Consider the following 22104-nt stretch of genomic DNA (forward strand, 5'->3'; position numbering starts at 1 on the left):
CTGGAGAAGCACAGCAAGTCAGCAAGTTCAGCAAAGGCAAATGCAAAGTCCTGCACTTCAGGAGGAGTCAACCCATGCAACAAGACAGGCCGGAGGTCTAACACCTGAGATGAAGCTTTTCAGAAAGGATGTCTGATGTTAGCAAAGTACAAGTTGAGCATCTGTCAGCAGAGTTCCCTGCCATGGAAAGAGCCAAAGACACACTGAGCTGTATTTGCTAGAGCTGAGCCATAAAGTAGATGGAAGTAATTTTTGACCCTCTCCTCCATGCTTGTGAGACTTGAGAACAAGACAGACGTTAACAAATTGGGCTGAGTTCCAGAAAGGGCTGCAGAGATGCTGTGGGCACAGGAGGATAGGCTATGGAAGCTGGGAAGTAAGAAGAAAAGCTATGGAAACTATGGAAGTAAGAAGAGAAGGTTTGGGCAAAATCTAATTGCTGCCTTTAACTACTTAACAGGAAAGGACAGAGAAGACAGAGTCTGCATGAAGAAAGAAACAACAGTGACAAGCTGGCACATGGGAAATTCAGATTGGATGTTAAGGAAAAAATTTCTACTATGTGGATGATCAAAGAGAAGAACAGGCTGTGTAAAGAGATTGTTGAATCTCCAGTTTTGCAGGTATTTAAAACTCATCTGGAAAAGGCTATGAACTTCAACTAGCTGGATCTATCCTGAAGATTTGTATTACATGTCCTTCAGAGTTGTTCCCAACCCAAGTTTTTCTGCAATTTTTTAAGTCTCTCTACAAAAATTTCTGGTTTTACTTCCCCATTTTTCCTGTCATTCTTTCCTATCAAATATTTCTCATAGACAATTTCCATACTGCCTCACACACATGGGAAAATGCTGACCAGCAAAGCCCCCTGAATCTGAGAAATTCCATTCAAGTTATTTATTAGTTTGCAGAAATCTGTTTGGACATGTCCTGTAACCTGCAATGACCATCTAGAGACAAACACTAGAGATTTTATGCTTTCTTAATCCTGCTAAAGGACAAGATCAGTATTCCTTCTAGCATCTCTGTAACTTCTGATGCTTCACGTTGTAGCTTTTATATTTTTAAGGTTCTGTACTGCTTCAGAGTGTACTTCTGAGCTTCATATTAAGGATGGTTAGCTGTCTTCACAGAGTAGGGAGACAAAACAATTCCTTTCCTAGCTTGGGACCAAGGACAAATGATCCAAATCTCAAGCCTAAGAACATAAACAATGCGGATTGAAGAGAGAAAAACAAGAAGGATGAGACTTCATAACCTAAAGGTGTAATTGGACAATTAACTCCAATATGCAAATGAACCAGAACTTATAAAAATGTGAGACCTCGTGACCAGTTGTCCATTTTTGTGACCATTTTGGGTTCATATTTGGTGTAGCCCTGGCTGGGCTCTTGTGCTGCCCAAGATGTACCTATTGAGGCCTCCTAATAAAAACCTACTTTATTTCTTCTCTCCATCAAGGCTGTGTTCTAGGTCAGCCTTCACAAGGCATCACTTCCTTCAGCAGCGTCCATCCCCACCTGCACAGCAATCACAGCCTCAGGCTGTTCACATGCAGTCCAACACACAGAAGAGCAATTGGTGCTTCTTGGGAAATCAGGGCAGCTCAGATGTGTTCCAGGCTGGGTCTCAGGCATGTCAGCGTCCCCTATATTGTCACATGTCCTTTTGCACTACTGCCTAACTTTTTGTCTCTTACCTTTCCTCTGTCCACTGCGAAATGTTTTAATGAAGACTTGTAAGACCACAATGCAGCTATACCTGAAGCTGTACTGACACCCAGAGGACTTGTCTAGGAATTGCTGCTTAAAAAGGGAATAGAAGATTTTATTGCAAAATCAGTTATAAATCCAAACCTGCCTATCAGTAATTTTTTAAAAGGAGAAAAAGGATAGAGAAATGTTCTATAGAATTCATCTTGGATAAGATAGTTCTACCTCAAAACATGACCAGAGCAAGGCTTGGCATTTACTTGAAAAAGAAGGTTTTTCCAAATGAGCAGCAAGATCATTGTAGGATAATCACAGTTTGTTTGGATTTGGTTTTTTGGTTTGTTTTTTTATAAATGCTTGGCCTTTCTTTCTCTTATGATCACATGGCACTAAAATATCTCAGTGGAATGCAAGAGAATTATTTTGAAGAGGGTCTTATCCCAGCTTCTTTGAAATGCCCTTCTTCCATTTCCAGACTTTAATCAAATCTTCAAAATCCTCACTGACCAATAGAAAGTGAGATCTAAGGACATTATGCAATGCTTTAGTGAAACAACAAGCTGGATGTCAAGGGATTGGATGTTGTTTGACACAGGCCACTGCTAAGAAGACCTGGAACAGGAGCTAAGTGGCTGCATTTATGCATTTCCTCAGCATTCTACATGAGAATAAAAACATATCTATTAGGTAGCAAAACATCTGGCTTTTCTTCAACAACAAATAAGTGCACTTTTAATTCTTCCAGGAAAAGATTAAAACAGAGGTCACTTTGTTGGGATTTCAGCTTTATTTAACCCAGAGAAAGAAATTATTTTGCTAAGCACAGTGCCATGACAAGCCCATTTTGAGCACCTCAGGTACAGCCTGGTTCATAAGACACAGCTTCTCTTGGCCCTCAGGCTAGATGGAGGTGAAGCACATCAGCTGCTTGGTGTCTTGACATACTACCCAAATAATTTCAGGCCACTCTGGGTTCCTAAACAATCCAGAAGCCACCCTAAATGGTGTGTTTGTAGAACAATGCAAACCAGACACTTTTGAGAAACAGCATTTTGCTCCAGAAACACATGAATCCCTCAGAAAAAGATTCTTGCAATTATGTTAAAAAATAAGTCACCTGATTTTCACAAGTGCTAAGCACTAAGAAACTCTCACTTTCCTGCCACCTTTTACAAAATAATCTAAAAATTAAAAAATCACCTTAGTTAATATGCACAACACAGAGATCCTAGGCAGAACAGAACTGCTGAGCTGTTTACACTCCTGCTATAGACTAATTGATGGAGAAAAAACTTCTATTGGGAGTTTCAGATATGGCTTTTGTGCTGCACTTTTAGATGTCTGGCACAGAAACAGCAATCTAGGAGTCAGAGTTACACTGGCTCCAAGCCACCTCTGGCTCTCTGATTTCAGCTCTTGGCATATTTTAGCCATGTCCATCTGTCCCTGCTGGCCCATGGGCATCAGCACTGCCAGAAGCTCAGCAAGGCTCTCTGTTATGGCCCTGCTCCCCTTGTATTTCCCTCCCTTGCTCACACCCCTGTGCCAGCATTGCTAAACATTCTGTCTCAGCTACCAAGACAAAGCTGTGGGTTTTACCGGGCCTTTCCTAATGCAGAGGAGCAGCAGGAAGCAGGGACAAAGTGAATGTTTTGAAGCTTTCAGAAGTTTCTCTGCTCTCCCAAGTCCTTTGGCAGGTGTGTTAAAGAGGCACTGTACCTCCTACACCCTGACATGGAAGCCCAGAGCCAGGGGACGCAGGCACTCACACCAGACATGGAAGGGAAAGGGCAGCTCCCTGCAGAGCAGCCATGCCAAGACACACAGCCTGGGAAAAAAATCAACTTCCCAAGCAGCCTCAGTGAAAAACCTCATTTTGTGCCATGAGTCAAGTGAGGGCTCATGTCAGAATATCATCCCCAGCCTCACTAATGTCTGCAGGTCTAAAATACTCCATTGCAGACCCCAAAAGGTGACCTATTTTCACACAACTCTCCTTTGTCTTTACCTTTGTGTTGCATGGTATTTCTGATATTTCCCAGTTTTCAGCCACAGCAGAAATATAAACATGAAGATATCTGAAGAATTATTGAAATATTTGGGTTTTTTAAATTTAACACAGTCAACTCAGGTGAACTGAGTAGTACTTCTGTGTGATATTTTAGAGCAGCTATTTTACCAAACTACATTTCTATTCTCTTTGAAAGCCTGTTAAACCAGAACTTAAGGATATGAACAGGAACAGAAATAGAGTCTGAATGGATCTAATGAGATGTCCAGGTGTGAAAGCTTGAACAGAGTTTGTAGCCCAATGTCTGTGTAACACATGCACAGGGCTGTTTCTTACCCAGGCTCTGAAGCTCACTGGTTTTGGCTTTGATAAGACAGCTTGGTACTGAGTGAGAACACATTAAGAACCAGCCTCCTCTCCAAGCAGATGGCAGCTCCTTATGGCAGGCACAGAGCACATGGACACAGGCTTGCTATTCCAGTGCAATGCCCAGAAAACTAGGACTGGAAGGTTTGGGATTTGGTTTTTGTTGTTTTGGTTGTTTTTTCTTACCTCAACTCCTACAAATGAGTAAGAAATACACATAAATACAGACATACATGTCTAAAACTACAAGGTACACAAATTTTCCAGCCTTGATTGGCTTTTAAGTTTGCCATGCTGGAGAATACTTGACCTATATTTGTAACAGTGTTTAAAGTATACCCAGAAGAATATATCTTTCTGTCAATCATCCTTTCTCACCTCAGTAAACCCATCCATCCCCTTTTCCAGCACCTTGAATGTCACTGGGGACTGTAGTCTGTTGTTTCCAGTCCATAAAGCTGCAGAGAGGGATATTCACACTGTGCAGTGGCATTGTCAGATCCACTATTGCTACCCTGCTCCTGCCATGTACAGTTACCACAAGTCCAATACAGGGAAAGCAGTAGGCTCTAAAAATTAAATTATCAAATGTCATTTTCTTTTACCCAGACAAAAAGAAAAGATTATGAGAAGTCTTTCTCTTGACATATTGCTGCCTACTTTGCTGTAAAGCTGTTTTACCTCTCAGAGAAGATTCTGCTTTGCAAATCAAGGACTAAAGTAGTCAAGCAAGGATGCAAGCAAAGGGGGGGAAAAAACACAGTTGTTAAAAAAAAAAAAAAAAAGAGAGAAAATTGTCACAGACATCTTTTATGAAAATTCTTTTCTTTAGGATTTTTCCTCTTCAGAAGCTGAAAGACCTCAGGAACAAAATGTAAACATTGATTATCTGCTGCTGTGGAATGCAACAGGTGGATCTGTGATTGGTCTCAGGTGGTTGTTTCTAATTAATGGCTAATCAAAGTGAGCTGGCTCAGACTCTCTGAGCCACAAGCTTTTGTTGTCATTCTTTCTTTTGCTATTCTTAGCTAGCTTTCTGATGAAATCTTTTCTTCTATTCTTTTAGTATAGTTTTAATATAATATATATCATAAAATAATAAATCAATCCTTCTGAAACATGGAGTCAGATCCTAGTCTCTTCCCTCTTCCTCGGACCCCTGTGAACATGGTCACAGAAAATAGACTCTATTGCTTCAGTCTTGTCTATCAGTCAAAGAGTAGAAAGCAGATTAGTAAATGTTAAGGTAAGCCACTTCAAGGCAACCAAGGTACCCAGCTATCTTTACTTTGCCAACATGATTTTTTTTATCCTTTAAATGCACTCCAAAATAAAAACTTACATTCCATGTGGAAAACCTGGCTTTGCCCCTTTATCTGCTGGAAAGATTCAGAAGGCATTTTCAAGCTAGGTGGTAGCTGACTTTTTAACATTCAGGTAAGATTGTTCCTTTGTCAAGTGCGTGTGCATTCTGTTGCATGAAGCTGCCCCAAGGAGAGGAGGAGAGCTGGACTGCTTGCATTTCTCTTTTGGAAAGTGGGACGCCAGTCAAGAAGCAAGATCTCTCTAAAGAAGCTGATTTGTAGTCTCATCTTGTGTAGGAGTGCTTTGCACATCACTGTCGGTCAAAATAATTTGCCAGCAGGGTGAATTTTCTCAGCTGTGCATCAGGTGTTGAGATGCCACAAAAGTGATTAAGAGGGGGCAGCTTGGTGAGAAAAGAGGAAGCCAAAATCCCACCCATTCTACTCTGGGGAGCTAAATGCTGAGTGATAAAATGTATTGGTAATAAATACTGAGGAGAAAAAGAACACTGTACAGAGTCCAGTACAGGATGTGCTCTGTTTCTGCCATCTATCGAAGGGGAAGATGCACAAACTCACCTCACACGTGCACACTGTTACTAAAACACTTTTACCTCAACTGCAGAAGCTGAAACTTCATTCTTGAAGAAAACACACACACTCTGCATTGCATTCACACACACAAATAAGGTTATAGACGTGCAAATCTAAGCCAATTTCTAATTTCTTCTTTTCCCAATTATGGTTAACAAGAGCAGAAGCAAAAGATGTGTCTTAAAGCTCAGTGTTACTGGGCTGGGGTTGTCAAGATGACATGTAAATACCAATTACTAATGACTATTGCTGAAAATTTTAAGTAATACCCATGAATTTTCTACAGCCCAGCTGTCTATAGATAAGGCCAGACTTGACAGTAGTGACATAAAAATTCTACTAATCAAAACAAGGGAAGAGATTATTAAATAAGGTTTTGCCTGTATGCAATCACTTAAAGGTAACACCAGAAGTTGCTGAAAGTTTGTTTTTAATAGCTTCCAGAACCATCTGACCCTCACTGTTTGCAAAAGTCTTTCAGACCCAGTGCATGCCATCACCACAAAGCTGTGGCTCATCCCCTGACCTAGCAGGGCTTGTGTGTGGCACCACTTTCCTTTGTCCTGCTTTTGTGCCTTCACACACCAGAACTAAATGTCAGGATCTTTCCATACCCAGAGCCATCCCTGAGATGTTTCCACTCCAGCTGAAGTAGCACAAAGCCTGTTGAATCCTTAGTTGAGAGCATCTGTTCTCAAGTTTTACCCACTCAGAATAAACCAAGAGCATTTCTCATGCAAGCCAGTCTTTGCAAAGGTATCTCAGTATGAACATTCCTATCCATTCTCTCTTTTCAGCATTGTTTTGCTCTCCCAACTCTGCCTTTCTTCTACAGCTGAGTCAAGGTGTGTTTACTAATTAGACACGGCCAGGAATCCCTGAACAATTCTTGCATTTTTTCCCCACTGAAAAATCTCCCAAAACAATGAATATTGCTAAGAACTCAATGTATATAGAGAAATTGTATTCACAACAGAAGCTTAAAATACATGACATGGTTTACCACACCTGTGCACTAGACTAAAAAAAATTAACAGGTGCCATCCTTGTCAAAGAATTCTTCATCAGTGGGGATAAGGGAAGATTTATAGAGGAACTGAAGAAAGGTTTGCCTAATGGTGGATAAATTGTATCTTCTATCTGGGATGTGTATAAAATGTTAAGTATTGTGACTGCAACATGCTGACAAATAGCAAAAGCTTTAAAGATTCAGGATCAAACCCCACACCAAAATGCATCACTTTTTCCCACTCAGTCTCTCTTAGGGAACTTGCTTTCATTCCAAACAATTTCTTATTCATTTGCTATATTCTTATAATTTATTCTTCTTTGCTTTCTTCAAATTTTTTCCCTATTTAATCCATGTTTACCTTCTTATGAATAATTCTAAGTCCTCTTTACAACACTTTCCCTCTTCTTTGGGTCTACGTCTTCCTTTCCAGTGCCAACCCCACCTTTTTTACATCACTTTCCTAGCAAGAGGCAGAGTTGCTTTAGGCAAATCTCTCATGCTTCACTTTTAGGTAGTGAGAGAGATGCTATTTGTAAAAGTATCCAAGACAACAGAAGAGAAAGAAAAAAGAGAGCTAAGCAAAAAAAGACACTGCATTCTGTTATATTTGAGTTCCATTATAAGGACTACACAGGAGTCTACAGTAAAGGTAGCGGTGATTTACACCTTCACTAAAATAAGATTTGTTTGAAAGCAATCAGTACTCATGGAGCATCACCTGCAAAATAGACAGCAATTCTTACAGGTACACAAATACCTGATTAAGACATACACACTTCACTCTTGCAATGTAATTTTATAAAGGCAGCTTGAACTAAATCTGATCCTGAAAATTAATTCAGATTTTGCTATCAAAAACACCAGGGTAGACAGCTTTGCCTATTTAGGAGCTGATGCTGAGTTTTCCAATACAATATTTTTCAGGCAAACCCTTGGATTTTTCAAGTCCTCACCAACCTTTGAAATTTTAAAGATTCACTGTCACCAGGCAGTCCCTGCCTAGCAAGCTTTGAATCATCTTTTTATATTTTCTAAACTTCCAGTAAATTAGCATTCTTTCTCCTTTAACATGCAAATTTGTATCCCTGATGCTCTTATCATCTTGTAATACGTGAAGATTTCTCTTTAAAAAATACCCTAAACCACCTTGTAACATCTGTGTTGTCGCACTGATTTCCTGGGCAATGATCAGATCCTTGAGGCTGAGTGAAACACTTGGCATTTAGCCTTTTTCTTCTTCCCTCTGAGAAACTAGGTTATTACAGCTTCATAAAGCAATGCCTGGATGGTATTACTAGCTAATTAATGTCTATTTAGTGGAAAGGGTTGCAGCCATCTTCCAGCACCTACAGGCATTTATTTCTTCCTCTCCCTAACAAGACCAGATGGCGTCCTGGCCAACCTTCGCCCACCCTTCACAAGCCATGCACTTGATCCAGAAAATGCAGCCAGCAGCTTGGGAAATACATTACCATCACAGCTGGACAGATGCTAGAAAAGAGCTGGTTGCTGCCCTGAATGGTGGGAAAATTAATGACTTCAATTAAAAGACATAGATTAAACTTCTACCAAGATATAGTCACCTTTACATCTCTGTATGCTGCTGGGGTTTTTATTTTATTGAATTTTCCAGCTCTCATCATATAACAGGGTGACAAACAACCAAGGAGACAAATATATGGCCAACAACAAACACACAGCAGGCTGTAATGTCTTCTGCTTCTCACTGCACCATTTAATGATAGAATGAAACCACTCATGTACAAAGGAAGGGTCCAATTTCCAGCATCAGTGCAGTCAGACTAGAATATTTATCTTTTTTTCAAGATCAAGCACCTCTAGTCCCAGTAAATTGTCGTCCCAATGTGTTTTTTTAAATACGGTGTTCACACTAATTGATGTCCCTATTAAATTACAATCTGCCCCAGCTCATGGTTACTGCATCAAGACACTGTTTCATGTCCTGTACAATCCACCACAGATCAAATAATCCACCAAAGAGCTATCAAATAAGGAACACAACATGAAACACTATTAACCAACACCTACCTGAAAATAACATGAATTCAGTTAATTGAAGAAAAAGCATAATTTTTATCTCAGAAAGACCCCTGCCTCAAAACCATTATATTCACACTATGCTTTTACCAAACAAGCTTGCGATCAAAAGAAACACCTAACATTAGAATTAGTTTTAGAACATGTATTCTGTTCTCTGCTTTCATTTATTGAAATAATATAAGGGCTCATTCAGCTTTGAATTTTTAGCTACATTCCTCACTTGTCAGAAATAATTACTTTATCTTAAAGAAGTTTTATATGTATGTATATACATATGCATATACACACAACTATATGTGTGTATATAGTGATGACAGATACACTCTAAGCATCCTGAAGATACATTATGACCAGCTGTGGTCATATCCTGTATAGGAGAAAAAATGACCACCGAGAAAGCACTCCCAGTGAGTCAACAATGATCCCTTTTCTCTCACACCAAGTGCCCTGCCATTTGCCCTAAGCTATAGGATAATGTATTTTGGCTGTACAATATCTCTGACTCAATAAAAACATTGGATGCTGATGACTCTTAGAAGATCCATGAGAGCTCTGTGTACAGGAGGAATTGACTGCTCTGTTCTCTGCCATATTCCTGTTTAGGAATTTTGCTGAAATCCTTTTCTCAAGTTTTAATTGAAAAATAATTTCTGAAGGGACAAATCTCTGCAAAGAACCCATGAGGAACTTCAGCTGCCAAAATATAATAATGCTTTCTAGAGTACTAATTTTTTTCTTTAAAGTGCCATGTTAGATTTTTTTTTAGATTGCTAAGTCAAACATCCAGAAGCTTGGAAATTTGGAATCATACTTCAACCCTGTTTCACTCAAATGTTATGAAAATTGTAGGCACATTGCCACTTCCCATTTTTTTTCTGCTGCAGTCTTGCCTCAGAGTTAAAGTCAAAACCTTCTTGATATCCTCCCATATACGCACTGCACAGCCTCAAGATTTATTTCTTCCACACTGCCAAAACTGTGCACAGAATGCAAAATGATTCATGTCCTGCTAAGCACCTCTGACAGAGTCTCCCCATAGTATCCAGGTTTCTCAAGACCATGAAATTTGCCCTCACTGTGCTCCTTTAAGGTGAGGTTGCAATATTATCTGTATTCTGCAGCTGGGAAAGCAGGCACTAACTTTCCATTTATTTTAGTCATACAACCTGAGGGAACAGAAATCCTATTTCTCAGTTTCCAGCCCTCCACACTCTTTCAAAATCTCCCTGTAGTGGCCCCCAGTAACCAAACCTACTTCACAGTGGACATGCACAGAATGAGAAGCCCATGGTTAACTGGACACTTGTGAAAAGTTTGTTGTAAATCCTCACCATTCAAAAATTCTGTCACACATGCTGAAAAGAAAAGCCAGTCCCACAGAGCATCATTCAACTGTCTTAAATTTAATAACATATTGCTGCCTCCACTGCAGTTCCCTGACTCATTTACCATACACCTTACGCCTTGGTGGCAAGTGAGGCAGTTTTTAAATATATTTCAGAGCTTGCCCACCTGTGTAGTATCATGATTAAATTCAGAATTCTCTATTCTGGAGAGAAACAGCCATAGACCCTTCCCCCATGCCCCCAGCCTGTCTCACTCATCTCTTACCTATCTGTACCCCATGCCCTCCTCCTTGTCAATATTTCCATTCCGACTCCCCAGACACCTGGTTGTCCTCTGTGCTCTGAATAGCTCCCATCCTTTAATCCTGTTCCCCAAGTCCCTGCACATGCTTTCTTTGTGCTTCTACTCCTTGCAACCTTTTTTCCTTGTTTCTTCACACACCTTGTCCTGACCATCTCCATCTGACCATGACTGATGCATCCCATTTCTCCCTGCTGCTGGAGATCAGATAACGAGCAGCACAGTCCCACTTCCCTCAGGTCTGCAACCTGAATTAAGCCCTAAGGAGCATGACTCCTATGTGAGCATGTACAGACAGAAACTTTGGAAAGCAAAGCTCTTGAATCTGAGGTGTCTCCAAAGTGCACGAACAGCCTCATCAGCAGGGCAGATTCAGGGGTAATTTTCAAGACAGCAAAAGGCATCTCCCTGGTATTATGATGACATTTTACTAAATGTCAAGCTTCCAAATTTTCATTCCAATGAGGTTCATTCCACTACCAGCACTAACACAACTCAGGAAAGGACCACTGGATTTATTTATTTGAAGGAAGGTCATTTAAAGAAGCACATTTCCCACAAATCTTTTCTTCATAAAGAACTGGCTTTTTTGTTAAAGTGTTTACTAAAAGAAAAAGAATGAGTCATAGACTGAATCTTAGCATGAAATATTCGGCCAAAACAATTAAAGTTTAGAGAAATTGTAAACAATTCCTCATAGTAGGCAGTGACAGGGGACACTTTACTCTGAGCAATGCTACTAGCTTACTTTGTACTTAATAAATCCACCAAATGTAATTGTTACAGCTAAGCAAACATTTCCAGTCATGCTGATGTAAACAAAATCACTCTTCTTATCAATAAGAAATTAGTCCACCTCTTCTCACCATCTCTCCACACTGCCTTGAACTGTCTAAGCATCATTTTTCTCACAGCTTTGCCAGCTTCAGATTTTAGGCACTGCCATTCCAGTGTATGGAAAAAATGAACCTGAATTCACCATTCTTCACTTTTCAAAGAATATCAAGAACTGGTCCAGAATCCCTCAGGGAGAAAACCAGGTGATTTTCTCCTGGCAGTGCTACCTTGATCACCCTTTCTTGCCATGACATCTCCTCATGACTGCAATTTCCAGTTAGCTGGAAAGTTTCCAGTTGGTATCCTCATGGCTAGACAGCCTGCCATCCCCACTGCACTGCTGTAGGCTCTGCCTGCCCTGTACCTTGCAGCCCTCTCCCACACACATCCTGACAGAAAAAAAATCTGAAAAAAGGCCACATTGTCACTAATCCTAATTTTTCTATCCCGAGTCTTAAAACCTGCCTATGGGGCTGCTGATACAGTAGAATTACAAACACAATTATACATTATTTACTTGAGGGATAGGAGGAATACAACCCTAAGTCACAAATAACTTCAAATCCAGCAACAGAGTTTCTGGCAGACATTTCTCCTCTAATCTTTGGTAGTGATCCACTGATGGTTTTGAAAATCCAAAGTGAAATAACCAAAAAGTTGAGAACAATTTCTAACATAGGTAAGCAAAATAAAAAGTCTTTTTAAATCAATCTGAACATAGTAGATCGTACTAAGGAAAAAATTTCTTTTATGGGGAAATTATCAAAAAGAAAACGTCTGTACAGCCATCCCACATGGTTCAAGATTATATGAAAACCTTTGCCTACATCTTTGACAGCAAGCAGCAGTTCTGCAGGTTTCTGTTTTATCACATTTGCATCAGAACTACTTTGAGAGTGAATGCTTTGACCTTTCACCAAACCAGTTGCCAAGAAGATTTTCTAAGCTGGAACTTCGGACATCAAAAATAAGCTATTTTCTTTCAGAAACTTGGATTTAGGTTTATTAAAAGGGGAGGGTGCCACAGAGAATGAAACAAAGGCAAGAACATAAAATAATGGACAAAGAGGAAGAACAGAATGGCAAAGCAAAAGAGAAATAGCAAAAAGTATTTGCAATTTCAGCATCTCAGCACAATGAATTAAGCTTAAAGGAGACATTAAGAGTTGTCTGTGGCGACAGGGACAGTGCATCATCAAGCAGAGAAATGCAGAGGGCTCTTACTGCAGTATGTGTGTCTGGCTGGCGTCCTTTTGTTTGTCAGGTACCTCGTAGTGGGGAGAAATCTTTCCAAGGCCGCTGTCGCTCAGCATCCTCTTCCGAACCGTGGGGTTCCACCGCTCCGATATTCTAAGGAGAGAAGGAGGAAGAGAAAGGCATTCACACCCCACTTCAAAGCTGTCTTCCCTTGCTCATTGGTCCCCAGCATTTTTCAGCCCATAGCAAGTTAACATAGATTAATTCACTATGAGTGCTGTTCCTAAAGACAAATAGAAGCATTTCTGGTCTGTCAAGAGGATGATAAGAAACAGAGACACTTCATGATCATTCTTAGACACAAAGACTCCAGGGCTTTACACAGTGGGATCAGAATTCTGACCATGCAGAGAAGTTTTTAACTCAAACTTTGTTAGGAGATTTATGTCAGGATTTAGGGTCAGGTGGTGTGAGGTGATTAAAAGGTGCTGAAGTCCACTAGTTCTGCTATGTGTTCCAGGAAGCCTAATAAGAGTAGATGCTACACTGCTAGTCTCCTGTCACTACCACAGCTGGACTTGTTCCTACAGAACACCTGCCCTCCCACATCTCCTAATCCTCCAGAAAAGGGGGCCAGAAAGAGATGTCCATCTCTAATGCACCTGCTGAAAAGCAGATTCCAGCAGCACTCACCCAGTCGCCTGCTCCACTACCAGGTCAGGCATTCCTGGTGGCGTCCCCACCTGCTGAGACATTACCATCTCTGGGTCCAGGATAAAAATCTCGTCCTGCGAAATTTCCGTCACAAAGTGCAAATGTTCCTGTCAGAGTGACACAAGCAACAAATAATGAACCTGCAGCATCATTGATCCCTCAGAGTACACAGTGCCCTAGAACGAGTTGAGTGCATGTCAGGTTCCCTGGAGAATATTCAAGGGACTCTGTATGTAAGTGTGTACTCACACACACACACATTAACATCAATGCCACAGAAGTCACCAATTTATATGTCATTCATTTCAAGCCAAACAAGATTCCCCATGAACAAGTTGCACACTCACAGCAATATTTTAAAGGCTGTTCCTTGATGACTGTGCCATTCTGATGAAACCTGGAGGTCTACCCATTAAGCTGAGATCTACATTTTGAAATGAGGACCAACAGTTGAAGTCTCTTCTTTGATGATGGTTGACAGAACTTTTCTCTGTTTGGGGATACTCTTCCAGATCTCCACCAGCTGTACATTCTGTTTTCACATCTCCATTACCAAAGCTCTCTTTCTCAATCCTTTATTTTTGGTATTGACACTAAAGGCTTATTGTCTTTCAAAAAAAACCCACCAAGTGTGAGTATGCCTATGTAGGGAAATGGGCAGGAAACTTGCCACTGTTTGCATGCTGGAACCTGTTGTCATCTTATTGCAGGGGTTCTGTACTGTTGTCTCCTTATAGCAAAAGTTTCATACCTTCTTGATGTTTCTCGTGGTCAGCTCCTCAGAGCACTGACTTTCTTCTTCGTAAAGTAACCAACTGACTCCAGTTCCCTTCTCACCCAGCCACCCCACTCTTTTATAGCACTCTTCTTCTCATCGGTTACAGCTGTGGCCTGTTAAAGTCAGGCCTGCTCCTAATCTTTGATAATTGGCCCAGCTACAACACCTTAGGGGTAAGATTACTTCTACACTATCTTTATTTTCTTATATTCTATCCCCCTACAGGGACCAATGCACAGTATTTAATTTTTTCCTCACAGAATCACAGGATGAAAGAGTAGGCATTAAAAATGACCATCAGTACAGTATCAAGGATTGGAGAAATGCAGAATAAGGCAAACAGAGTCAAATTGCCCAGTTTAGTCTGTAGCAGCATCTTCTTCACTCCTGCCTTCCCAATGTTAGATTACAACATCAAACCATTTATTTGACTGTGTGCAAAGAAGTCCCATGGTGTCTATATGCAGACAGGGTACAGGGGAACTCTGAACTAAAGTCACAGCTCCTTCTGCTTGAGCTAAAGCACCAGCTGCTTTTGCTAAGAAACAGTAACATGTTCATGTGATTCAGAAACAGCTTACACAGCTCTCAGAGGGACCAGATACAAACAACTACAGTGTGAAATCAACAATTTGCACTTAATTCTGAGCAACTAATTGGCCCATTCTGGCTACAAATCAGAAGCACCAAAAGCCCTGTAAAATTTTCAGTGTCTTTTAAAAAATATATTCAGATTGTCAGATCTATGCCACAGGTTTGAACCCAGCAGAGATACACATTGTTTTGGGGTTCCTTGTGAATATCTTGTGCATCTCTGCTCATAATTCTCAAATTGTAACAATATCTTAATTTCCATAGATATTTCACGGCACACACATGCACATACAGGAGGCAAGACTTCTGGTACCTAAAGACAACATTGAAAAGATAAATACAAATATGTTGGCACTACACAGATGTCCCAAGTAAGATTTGATAAGGAAAACAATTGCAGAAAATTCTGATCTCTATCAGATTGGTAGTAAACAGAATGGCAGATGGTCAGCAAATACAAGACTTCAGTAAAACAACATGAATTAGATCAACTAAAAAACAGCCCAGAGTTTTTTCTCTACTTCTCATGAGACATCATGAGTAACATTTTGCAATAGACAGGAAGAATAGCAGATAATTCATTTTAAGCTGCATTTGATGTAGCTTTAAAAATAAAGAAATGTATAGAAACAAAAAATGAATAAGGATTTACCTGAGATCTGTCAATGCGGTAAAAACGATCAGCAGAAGTTGCTGCAAGACAGAGAAACAACAGCAGAAAATAGTCTGAGCAGGACTGCATGGACAAGCTGGGCTGCACTAACATCACTGGCTCCTAAAACACCTCTTGTGTCAGGGAAGTCACAGTGGCTCCACAAGAACACAAGTTTATTCCTTATGTCCATATGAGTGGTGTGTCTTGGGTCAGTGCTGTGACCAACATCTTTGCCAGCGGCACGGAGAGTGGAATCGAGGGTGCCCTCAGCAAGCTCCCTGCTCACAGCAGCCTTGGCGGAGTGGGAAACACACTGGAGTAAAGGGACACAGCCAGGGGGACCTTGGCACGTTTGAGAGGTGGGACAGTGCAAACCTCATGGAGGCCAGCAAAGCGCAAAGTCCTACACAGGAACCATGGCAGTCCCTGCACACCTACAGACTGGGTGGAGAAGTGATTGAGAGCAGCCCTACAGAGAAGGACTTGGGGGTGATGGCTGGTGAAAAACTCAGCATGAGCCAGCTGGGTGAGCTTTTAGCCCAGAAAGCCAGGCATGTCCTGGGTGTCAGTAAAAAGGAAAGTGGCCAGCAGGTCAAGGGAAGGGATTCTCTGCCTCTGCTCTTGTGAGACCTCACCTGGAGTGCTGTGTACAGTTCTGCTGCCCCTAGCACAAGAAGCATCTGGAACTGTCAGAGCAAGTCCAGAGGAGGGCTGTGAAGGTTTTATGGGGACTGGAGCATCTCCCTTACAAAGACAGGCTGAGAAATTTGTGGCTGTTCAGCCCGGAGAACAGAAGGTTGCATGGAGACTTCAAAGCAACCTTCCAGCATCTGAAGATGTCTACAGGGAGGCTGAAGACACACCCTTCATCATGAACTCTGGTGGCAGGACAAGAAGGAGTACAAATTGAAAAAAGGGGAAATTCAGGCTGGGTATTAGGAAGATATAACTGTGAGAGTGGTGAGAGTGTTGAACAGGGTGCCCAGGGAACCTACGAATGCCCTAAACTCAGCAGTGTTCAAGGTCTGGCTGGGTAAGGCCTTGAGCAGCCTGGTTTAGTGAGAAGTGTCCCTGGCCACGGCAGGGATGGGTTGGGCCTAGATGATCTTTAAGGTCTCTTCCAACCCTTAGCATTCTATGATTCTGCAATATTCCTATCCCATTAAATGCTGAATTTAAAGAGAATGCTTAATGAAACAGTAGTCACTGAAAATATTAACTTAATAATTTAAAATGTATAAAATGGATTTCAGTCTTATAAGAAGAATTGATTACATTAAAATATGTGACAGAAAAATCTGATTTGTTCTGATGAGAGTATAGCAAGCATATACTCAATTTGATGGGTCTAATGGGATTAATTCAAATTCTGAATCTAAAGAACAATAATATGCTTAGGAGCTCTTTATAAATCAAATGCTCGGCCACAGATATTGACTCTGAATTAGCACTATGTTCAAAGAAAATTTACGCTATTCATGAAAAACACATGAAAATAGGGGGATTCACTAAATAAAGCACGTATTATGAATCTTGTCATTGCCAAATAATTTATATTACTAACCCCAAAAGTATTTATCATCTACAATGTGCTTCGCCAGATGTGATTTTTTTGTATCTGCTTTGCATTTATTTGGGTGAGTGAAATCAGGTTCATTCACTCTGCAGTTTTGACACAAGAGCACAGTGATGTAGCATTGTAGGTTTTGGCACTTCACAGGAATATCAAATACTAAAGACAAAAATTGAACACATCTACCCATCCAGCTTTCTCCAAAAACCAAACAGATTCTCACTATGGCTTTTATCAATGTCCCTCATGAGAGACAAGGAATGGTGATTAGAAATTGCCAAGGAGAATTTGGTTTTGTTTTGAGCATTAAAAATTTAGGCCTCCCCATGCTGAAGCTTTTGTAAAAGCAGATGCCATCCATTTCAGCTGTTAATTCCTGTGCTCTGGAGCCTGATGTAAGGCCCTGATAAGTCATCTGCTTTGACAAAGTCTGGGTCAAATACAAGTGCAGCTCTCCAGCACAGGGTTACAAGGAGAGGGAGGTACATTTCTGTCACCTAAAAACTCTAGTGCCTAAAGACTACAGCACCTGCAGAGAAACCAGGGTGAAGAGCTCAGCCTTACACCAAGCAGTGAATTGCCACAACTGGCTGCACTCTGAGCTCTGGCAGTGCATGCAGTAAAGTCTGCTCATCACAGCAGAGGCACTGGCACAAGCTTCTAACCTGCCTCAGGGACAAGAAAAAGGCTAACCCGCCTCTCTGTGGCAAGAAAAAGCTACAGCAGATATTCTGATTGTTAGATCAAGGGTCTGTTTAATTTTTAGAGGGGAAAGTGGGAGACTCAGCTGCTTTTTTACCTGCTCAGTATAACAAGAAGGAACCCCTCTCTAGTATTACACTCAGAAATATCCTCCATAAGCACACCAGAAGCAGGCAGCATGCTGGGCGCAGCAGAAGGGAGATGCACTTACCATCTAGGAAGCACCATCTAGGAGAGAGCCTCTGAACAGAAAGTACTCTGGGGAAAGAGCTTTCCTGGTCCTGGATAGGGCATGAAAATTATGTTATTAAAGAAAACCCAGCAAACTGTTTCTTCTCTGAAAAGGGCTATTTTCTAGACTTTGACTTTTTCATTTTGCTTTACTGACATTGCACAATGTGTGAAATCTATATAACCCAGGAACACAAAGAAATTTTTGGGGAGGAATTAAGATGATCTTCCTGACCTGTACTTATCAAAGACTCAAACAGGTTATCCCATGTCTTTTTAGCTCATACTGGAAAGGTAAAAGGGATCAAAAGGGATCTAAGACAGCAGAGGATGATCATGGCTCTGGCTTCATTATGCCAGTCAATGGCCAGCCAGCTTCCTACATCTGCTGCATATAACATTTAAACACAAACATAGTTGCACAGGGCAAAACAGAGTAGCATGGATGTTTGGCACACACAGTTTGTATAGACACAGATTCTATCCTTATTCACATCTTAAGCAGTACAATCAGCACATCTGTAAAATCTGTAAATTCAGGTACATGTTGGCTCAAGATTTAAACTTTACTCCTCTTTCAGACAACAGAGCAGTATGTCAAGTCACATGGCAGGAAAAGAAAAAGTAAAAGCAACAGGAAGGATTTGACTTGATCCCATAAACCTTACTCTCATATACAGCTTATGGTAACCAGCCTCTGTGCATCACAGAGATGGAGACAATGGCAGCAAAACATCCCATTGGGTGAACTCTAACTGTACATAAGGAGCAAATAACACATCTCAGGGATTCAATAGAAACAAATTTAAAATACAGCTTTGTCTAATACAGGTGAGCAGACTTGTGGGATTTTAGATTTGATTGTATTGCTACTGGAGTGTTTGTCAGAAAATCAAGGATCTCTGAAACCCACTAGGCTTGCTGACGTGATTGTATCTACATGCACAAAGCTTTATATTTAGTCCACCCTGTGAGGAATGGAGGGGACTGCAACACAAAGGAGAAAAGGAAGAAAACATCCAATAGTGTGTACTAAAATGCAGTTTATAAAAAGAGGAGAAACTAGTAAAATTCATATAGTACAAAATGCTGAGAAAATGAAGATAGGAATACTGATGGTAAATGTCAACTTGAGTCACAATTTGCACATTCTGACATACTCCCTCTAAGACTTCATTGCAGTTCCACTACAGAACTAGCTTGCAAAGTTTCAGGCCCATGAGAATGATATTTTGTGAGCATTAAACTCATTAGAGAAACAAAACAGAATGAGAAAACACTCCAGTATATTTTTTCTCATTTGCACTTTGGTTTGCTAATATTTCTGCTGACTGCCTATGTTTTGAACTGCAGAGGAATCACACAAGAAAATTGTATTTACGAGATTTAAAAGTACCCACGGCACTTTATTAGTGAGGTATAAAGACTGCTCAATCAGCTCAAGCGCCCTATTCATGTCTGTTATCCCCCTCTTTTTCCATTTCTGTAAAATGTAGAGGGATACCAACAAATGTGGAACAAACCTCAAATTAACCTAATGAGACAATTTGCAGAAATGAACTACTGAGGAAAATAAAAAAAAAAGAATACTAGACAAACAAGTACTGAAGACAAAACAGAAAGAGGGTGCATTTAAAATGTAACATCATAAAAAATGAATGGTATGTTAGGGATTTCACACTGCTGTGCACTAGAGAAGACGGGTAGGCATCTAATTTATATACTGCTGTAACAGCAGAGGTTAGAGCCAAGTATGGAACTGATTTCTGACATTTCATACTCTCTTGTACATCTCCCCATACACACAGATTTTGTTCTTCATTTTACCTCAGGCAGTTTCCTACACATGGAGCAGGCAGCAGCCACTTAGGTTAGTTCATAATGAGTGGAACAGAATCATACATGCTGGTTTATTAGTCAATTTGCTAGACGCTAACACTGTTCTAAAACCCAGTTCCAGGGCAATGATTGATGGAAATGTCAAGAATATGAAGTTAGCATTGGACAGGGAAACAAAGAAACAAACCATCAACTGATAAAAAGAAGGCAAGTCCAGGAAAACATGCCAAATTGCATTTTCTTATAGTGTCTGCAGTCACAGCATCTACAGGCATTCTTGTGAAACAGGAAATTTTTTCTGCATCCCCCAAGTAATGATTAACCCCAAAGAAATTATCTGCAATTTCACCACAATTGGTTCCTGTAGGTTGGCTCTCTGTATGCTTCAATGAACTCATTCCTGCTGATCCAACAAGACTTGCATTGTTATTTCTAGGAAGATGCTATCAGCACCATGCAAACTTGTCCTGTGATCCTAAGCACTGTGTCAACTGACCATGGTCTGTGCCAAATCTCCATGCTAATATCAGATCAGTTCAGGAGTCAATAGAGTTAGTCTCACTCAGTTTACTTCCAGTTTAAGCACTCTACAATGAATTATTTTACTGAGAGAAATACACATTCTTCAATGATACTTCCAACTGAAAAGACAAGTTCTGTACTGCATAAAATGTAGAATCAAGTTGTAAAACACAAAGAGACCAATTTTATGAACTATCCACCTAAACCAAAAGCTATTTATCTCATCTAGAAAACACACGTGTGCTTAGGATGGACTAAAATATTACCCTGAAGATTATGTAAAGTGAAGGTAGATGGCTGTCCTGTACAGAATTATTAAGAGGCTGGGCCTGCTAAAACACCCTTTTTCCCCTCATTAATTGACTTTATTACAACAGCTAAACAATACAACATGTCATTGTTCAGTTTCTCAGACAGGGAAACAATTTTTCTTTTGTCATTAGTCCTAGAGGAAACATTTTCTCATTCACTTCAATGTGGAAAATACTGCTATTGCAATATCACAAGCATCAGCAAGCTTTGCTAATTATAAAGGTGATTCCATAAAACTTGTCCAAGGAGAAAGCAGAACTTGCTTCCAGTATTTAAGGGTAAATCAGATAATTAGAAATTCATCTAACATATGGGTTCAAATGCAAAGAGTGTCATTCCCATTTTTAAGCCTCTTCCTGTTCTGATACTAAAAGGAAAGCCTATCTTACCTGGTAATGAACTCTCTGTGTAGTAGAGGTTACTGACTGTAGGTCCTAGCAGGAGAATGAAAGACATCGCAGTGATGAAAAAGATTAAAGCAACAACAAGAGCTGTACGTACTTCTACTATCTGAAATGGTTGGGCAAACAAGTCATTTGGCAAATATTTTTCACTGGTTTTAAGCATATGAAACAAATGCCACAGAAAAGCCAAGGAAAGCTCACTCCAAGTTTAGATTTGTATGTATTTGGCCCAAAAAACTAGTTTCAAAAAGAGATGACACTAATGTATCTTATCATGTTAAAAAAAAAAACCTATTTGTTACAAGAGAACTATCTAAATTTACAATATCAGCAACAAAATTAATGAAAATATGTCATAAATCTTTAAGACACTTTTGCAAATATTTCTGAGTGATTAATGCACTTAAGAAAATCACTGACAGTTCTCTCTATTTTAAAACAACCTCACTCCAAGAAGGTCATACCAGAATGGTCCTGACATTTAACAGGGTTCAGGCGTCTAATTTATTTTAATAGAGATTTTGTCAAACAGTTATAGCACATGACACAGTCTACTAAAGAGCCTGGCCTGCAGAATATTGCCCTGCAGCAGCATGGAAACTGGCAGAGCCCAGCAAATCTTGGCATCTCTACTCCCAGCAAATGGGACTGAGCCAAATCAAGCACATATGCAAAAATTAGTACAAACCCCGCAAAAGGTTGGAGAAACACAATTACTCCATAATCAATATGGGTGACTCAACCAAAATATCTAACTGTGCTTCCTTCAGGGGTTGTACTTAAGACTGCCTGGACTCAGTGTGAGATCACATTTCTAATCTAATCTGATGAGATCATCATCATAAGTATTTCACTGTAATTTCCTGTACTGGATACTTCAAATATGCACCACCTTACAATATGGATTTATGTCTGATAATAATAGTCACACTCCAACTCTGACTGTCCAGAAATGCATTTGATAAAGGGAATCCTGGCTGAAATACAAAGAAGTGAAAGCCTCAAGTGAGATACTAAGTTTCATATTCAGATTGTAAGT

The 22104-nt window shown here is 40.2% G+C and overlaps 1 protein-coding gene across 9 annotated transcripts in view; it reads right to left on the reverse strand.

Moving 5' to 3' along the window:
- DGKI (diacylglycerol kinase iota) overlaps window positions 1-22104 on the reverse strand; it is a 210007-nt gene that overhangs the window by 43068 nt on the left and 144835 nt on the right. For all 9 annotated transcript variants that reach the window (XM_064737910.1, XM_064737888.1, XM_064737925.1 and 6 more), the window contains 5 exons: window positions 21051-21095; window positions 17969-18038; window positions 15480-15520; window positions 13435-13562; window positions 12769-12894 (listed from right to left, as the gene is read on the reverse strand). In XM_064737910.1, the coding sequence (XP_064593980.1) occupies window positions 12769-12894; window positions 13435-13562; window positions 15480-15520; window positions 17969-18038; window positions 21051-21095 (410 nt within the window). The remainder of the gene's footprint in view (window positions 1-12768; window positions 12895-13434; window positions 13563-15479; window positions 15521-17968; window positions 18039-21050; window positions 21096-22104) is intronic.

Source organism: Zonotrichia leucophrys, chromosome 1A (assembly GCF_028769735.1).
Source record: "Zonotrichia leucophrys gambelii isolate GWCS_2022_RI chromosome 1A, RI_Zleu_2.0, whole genome shotgun sequence".
Taxonomy (NCBI): Eukaryota; Metazoa; Chordata; class Aves; order Passeriformes; family Passerellidae; genus Zonotrichia; species Zonotrichia leucophrys.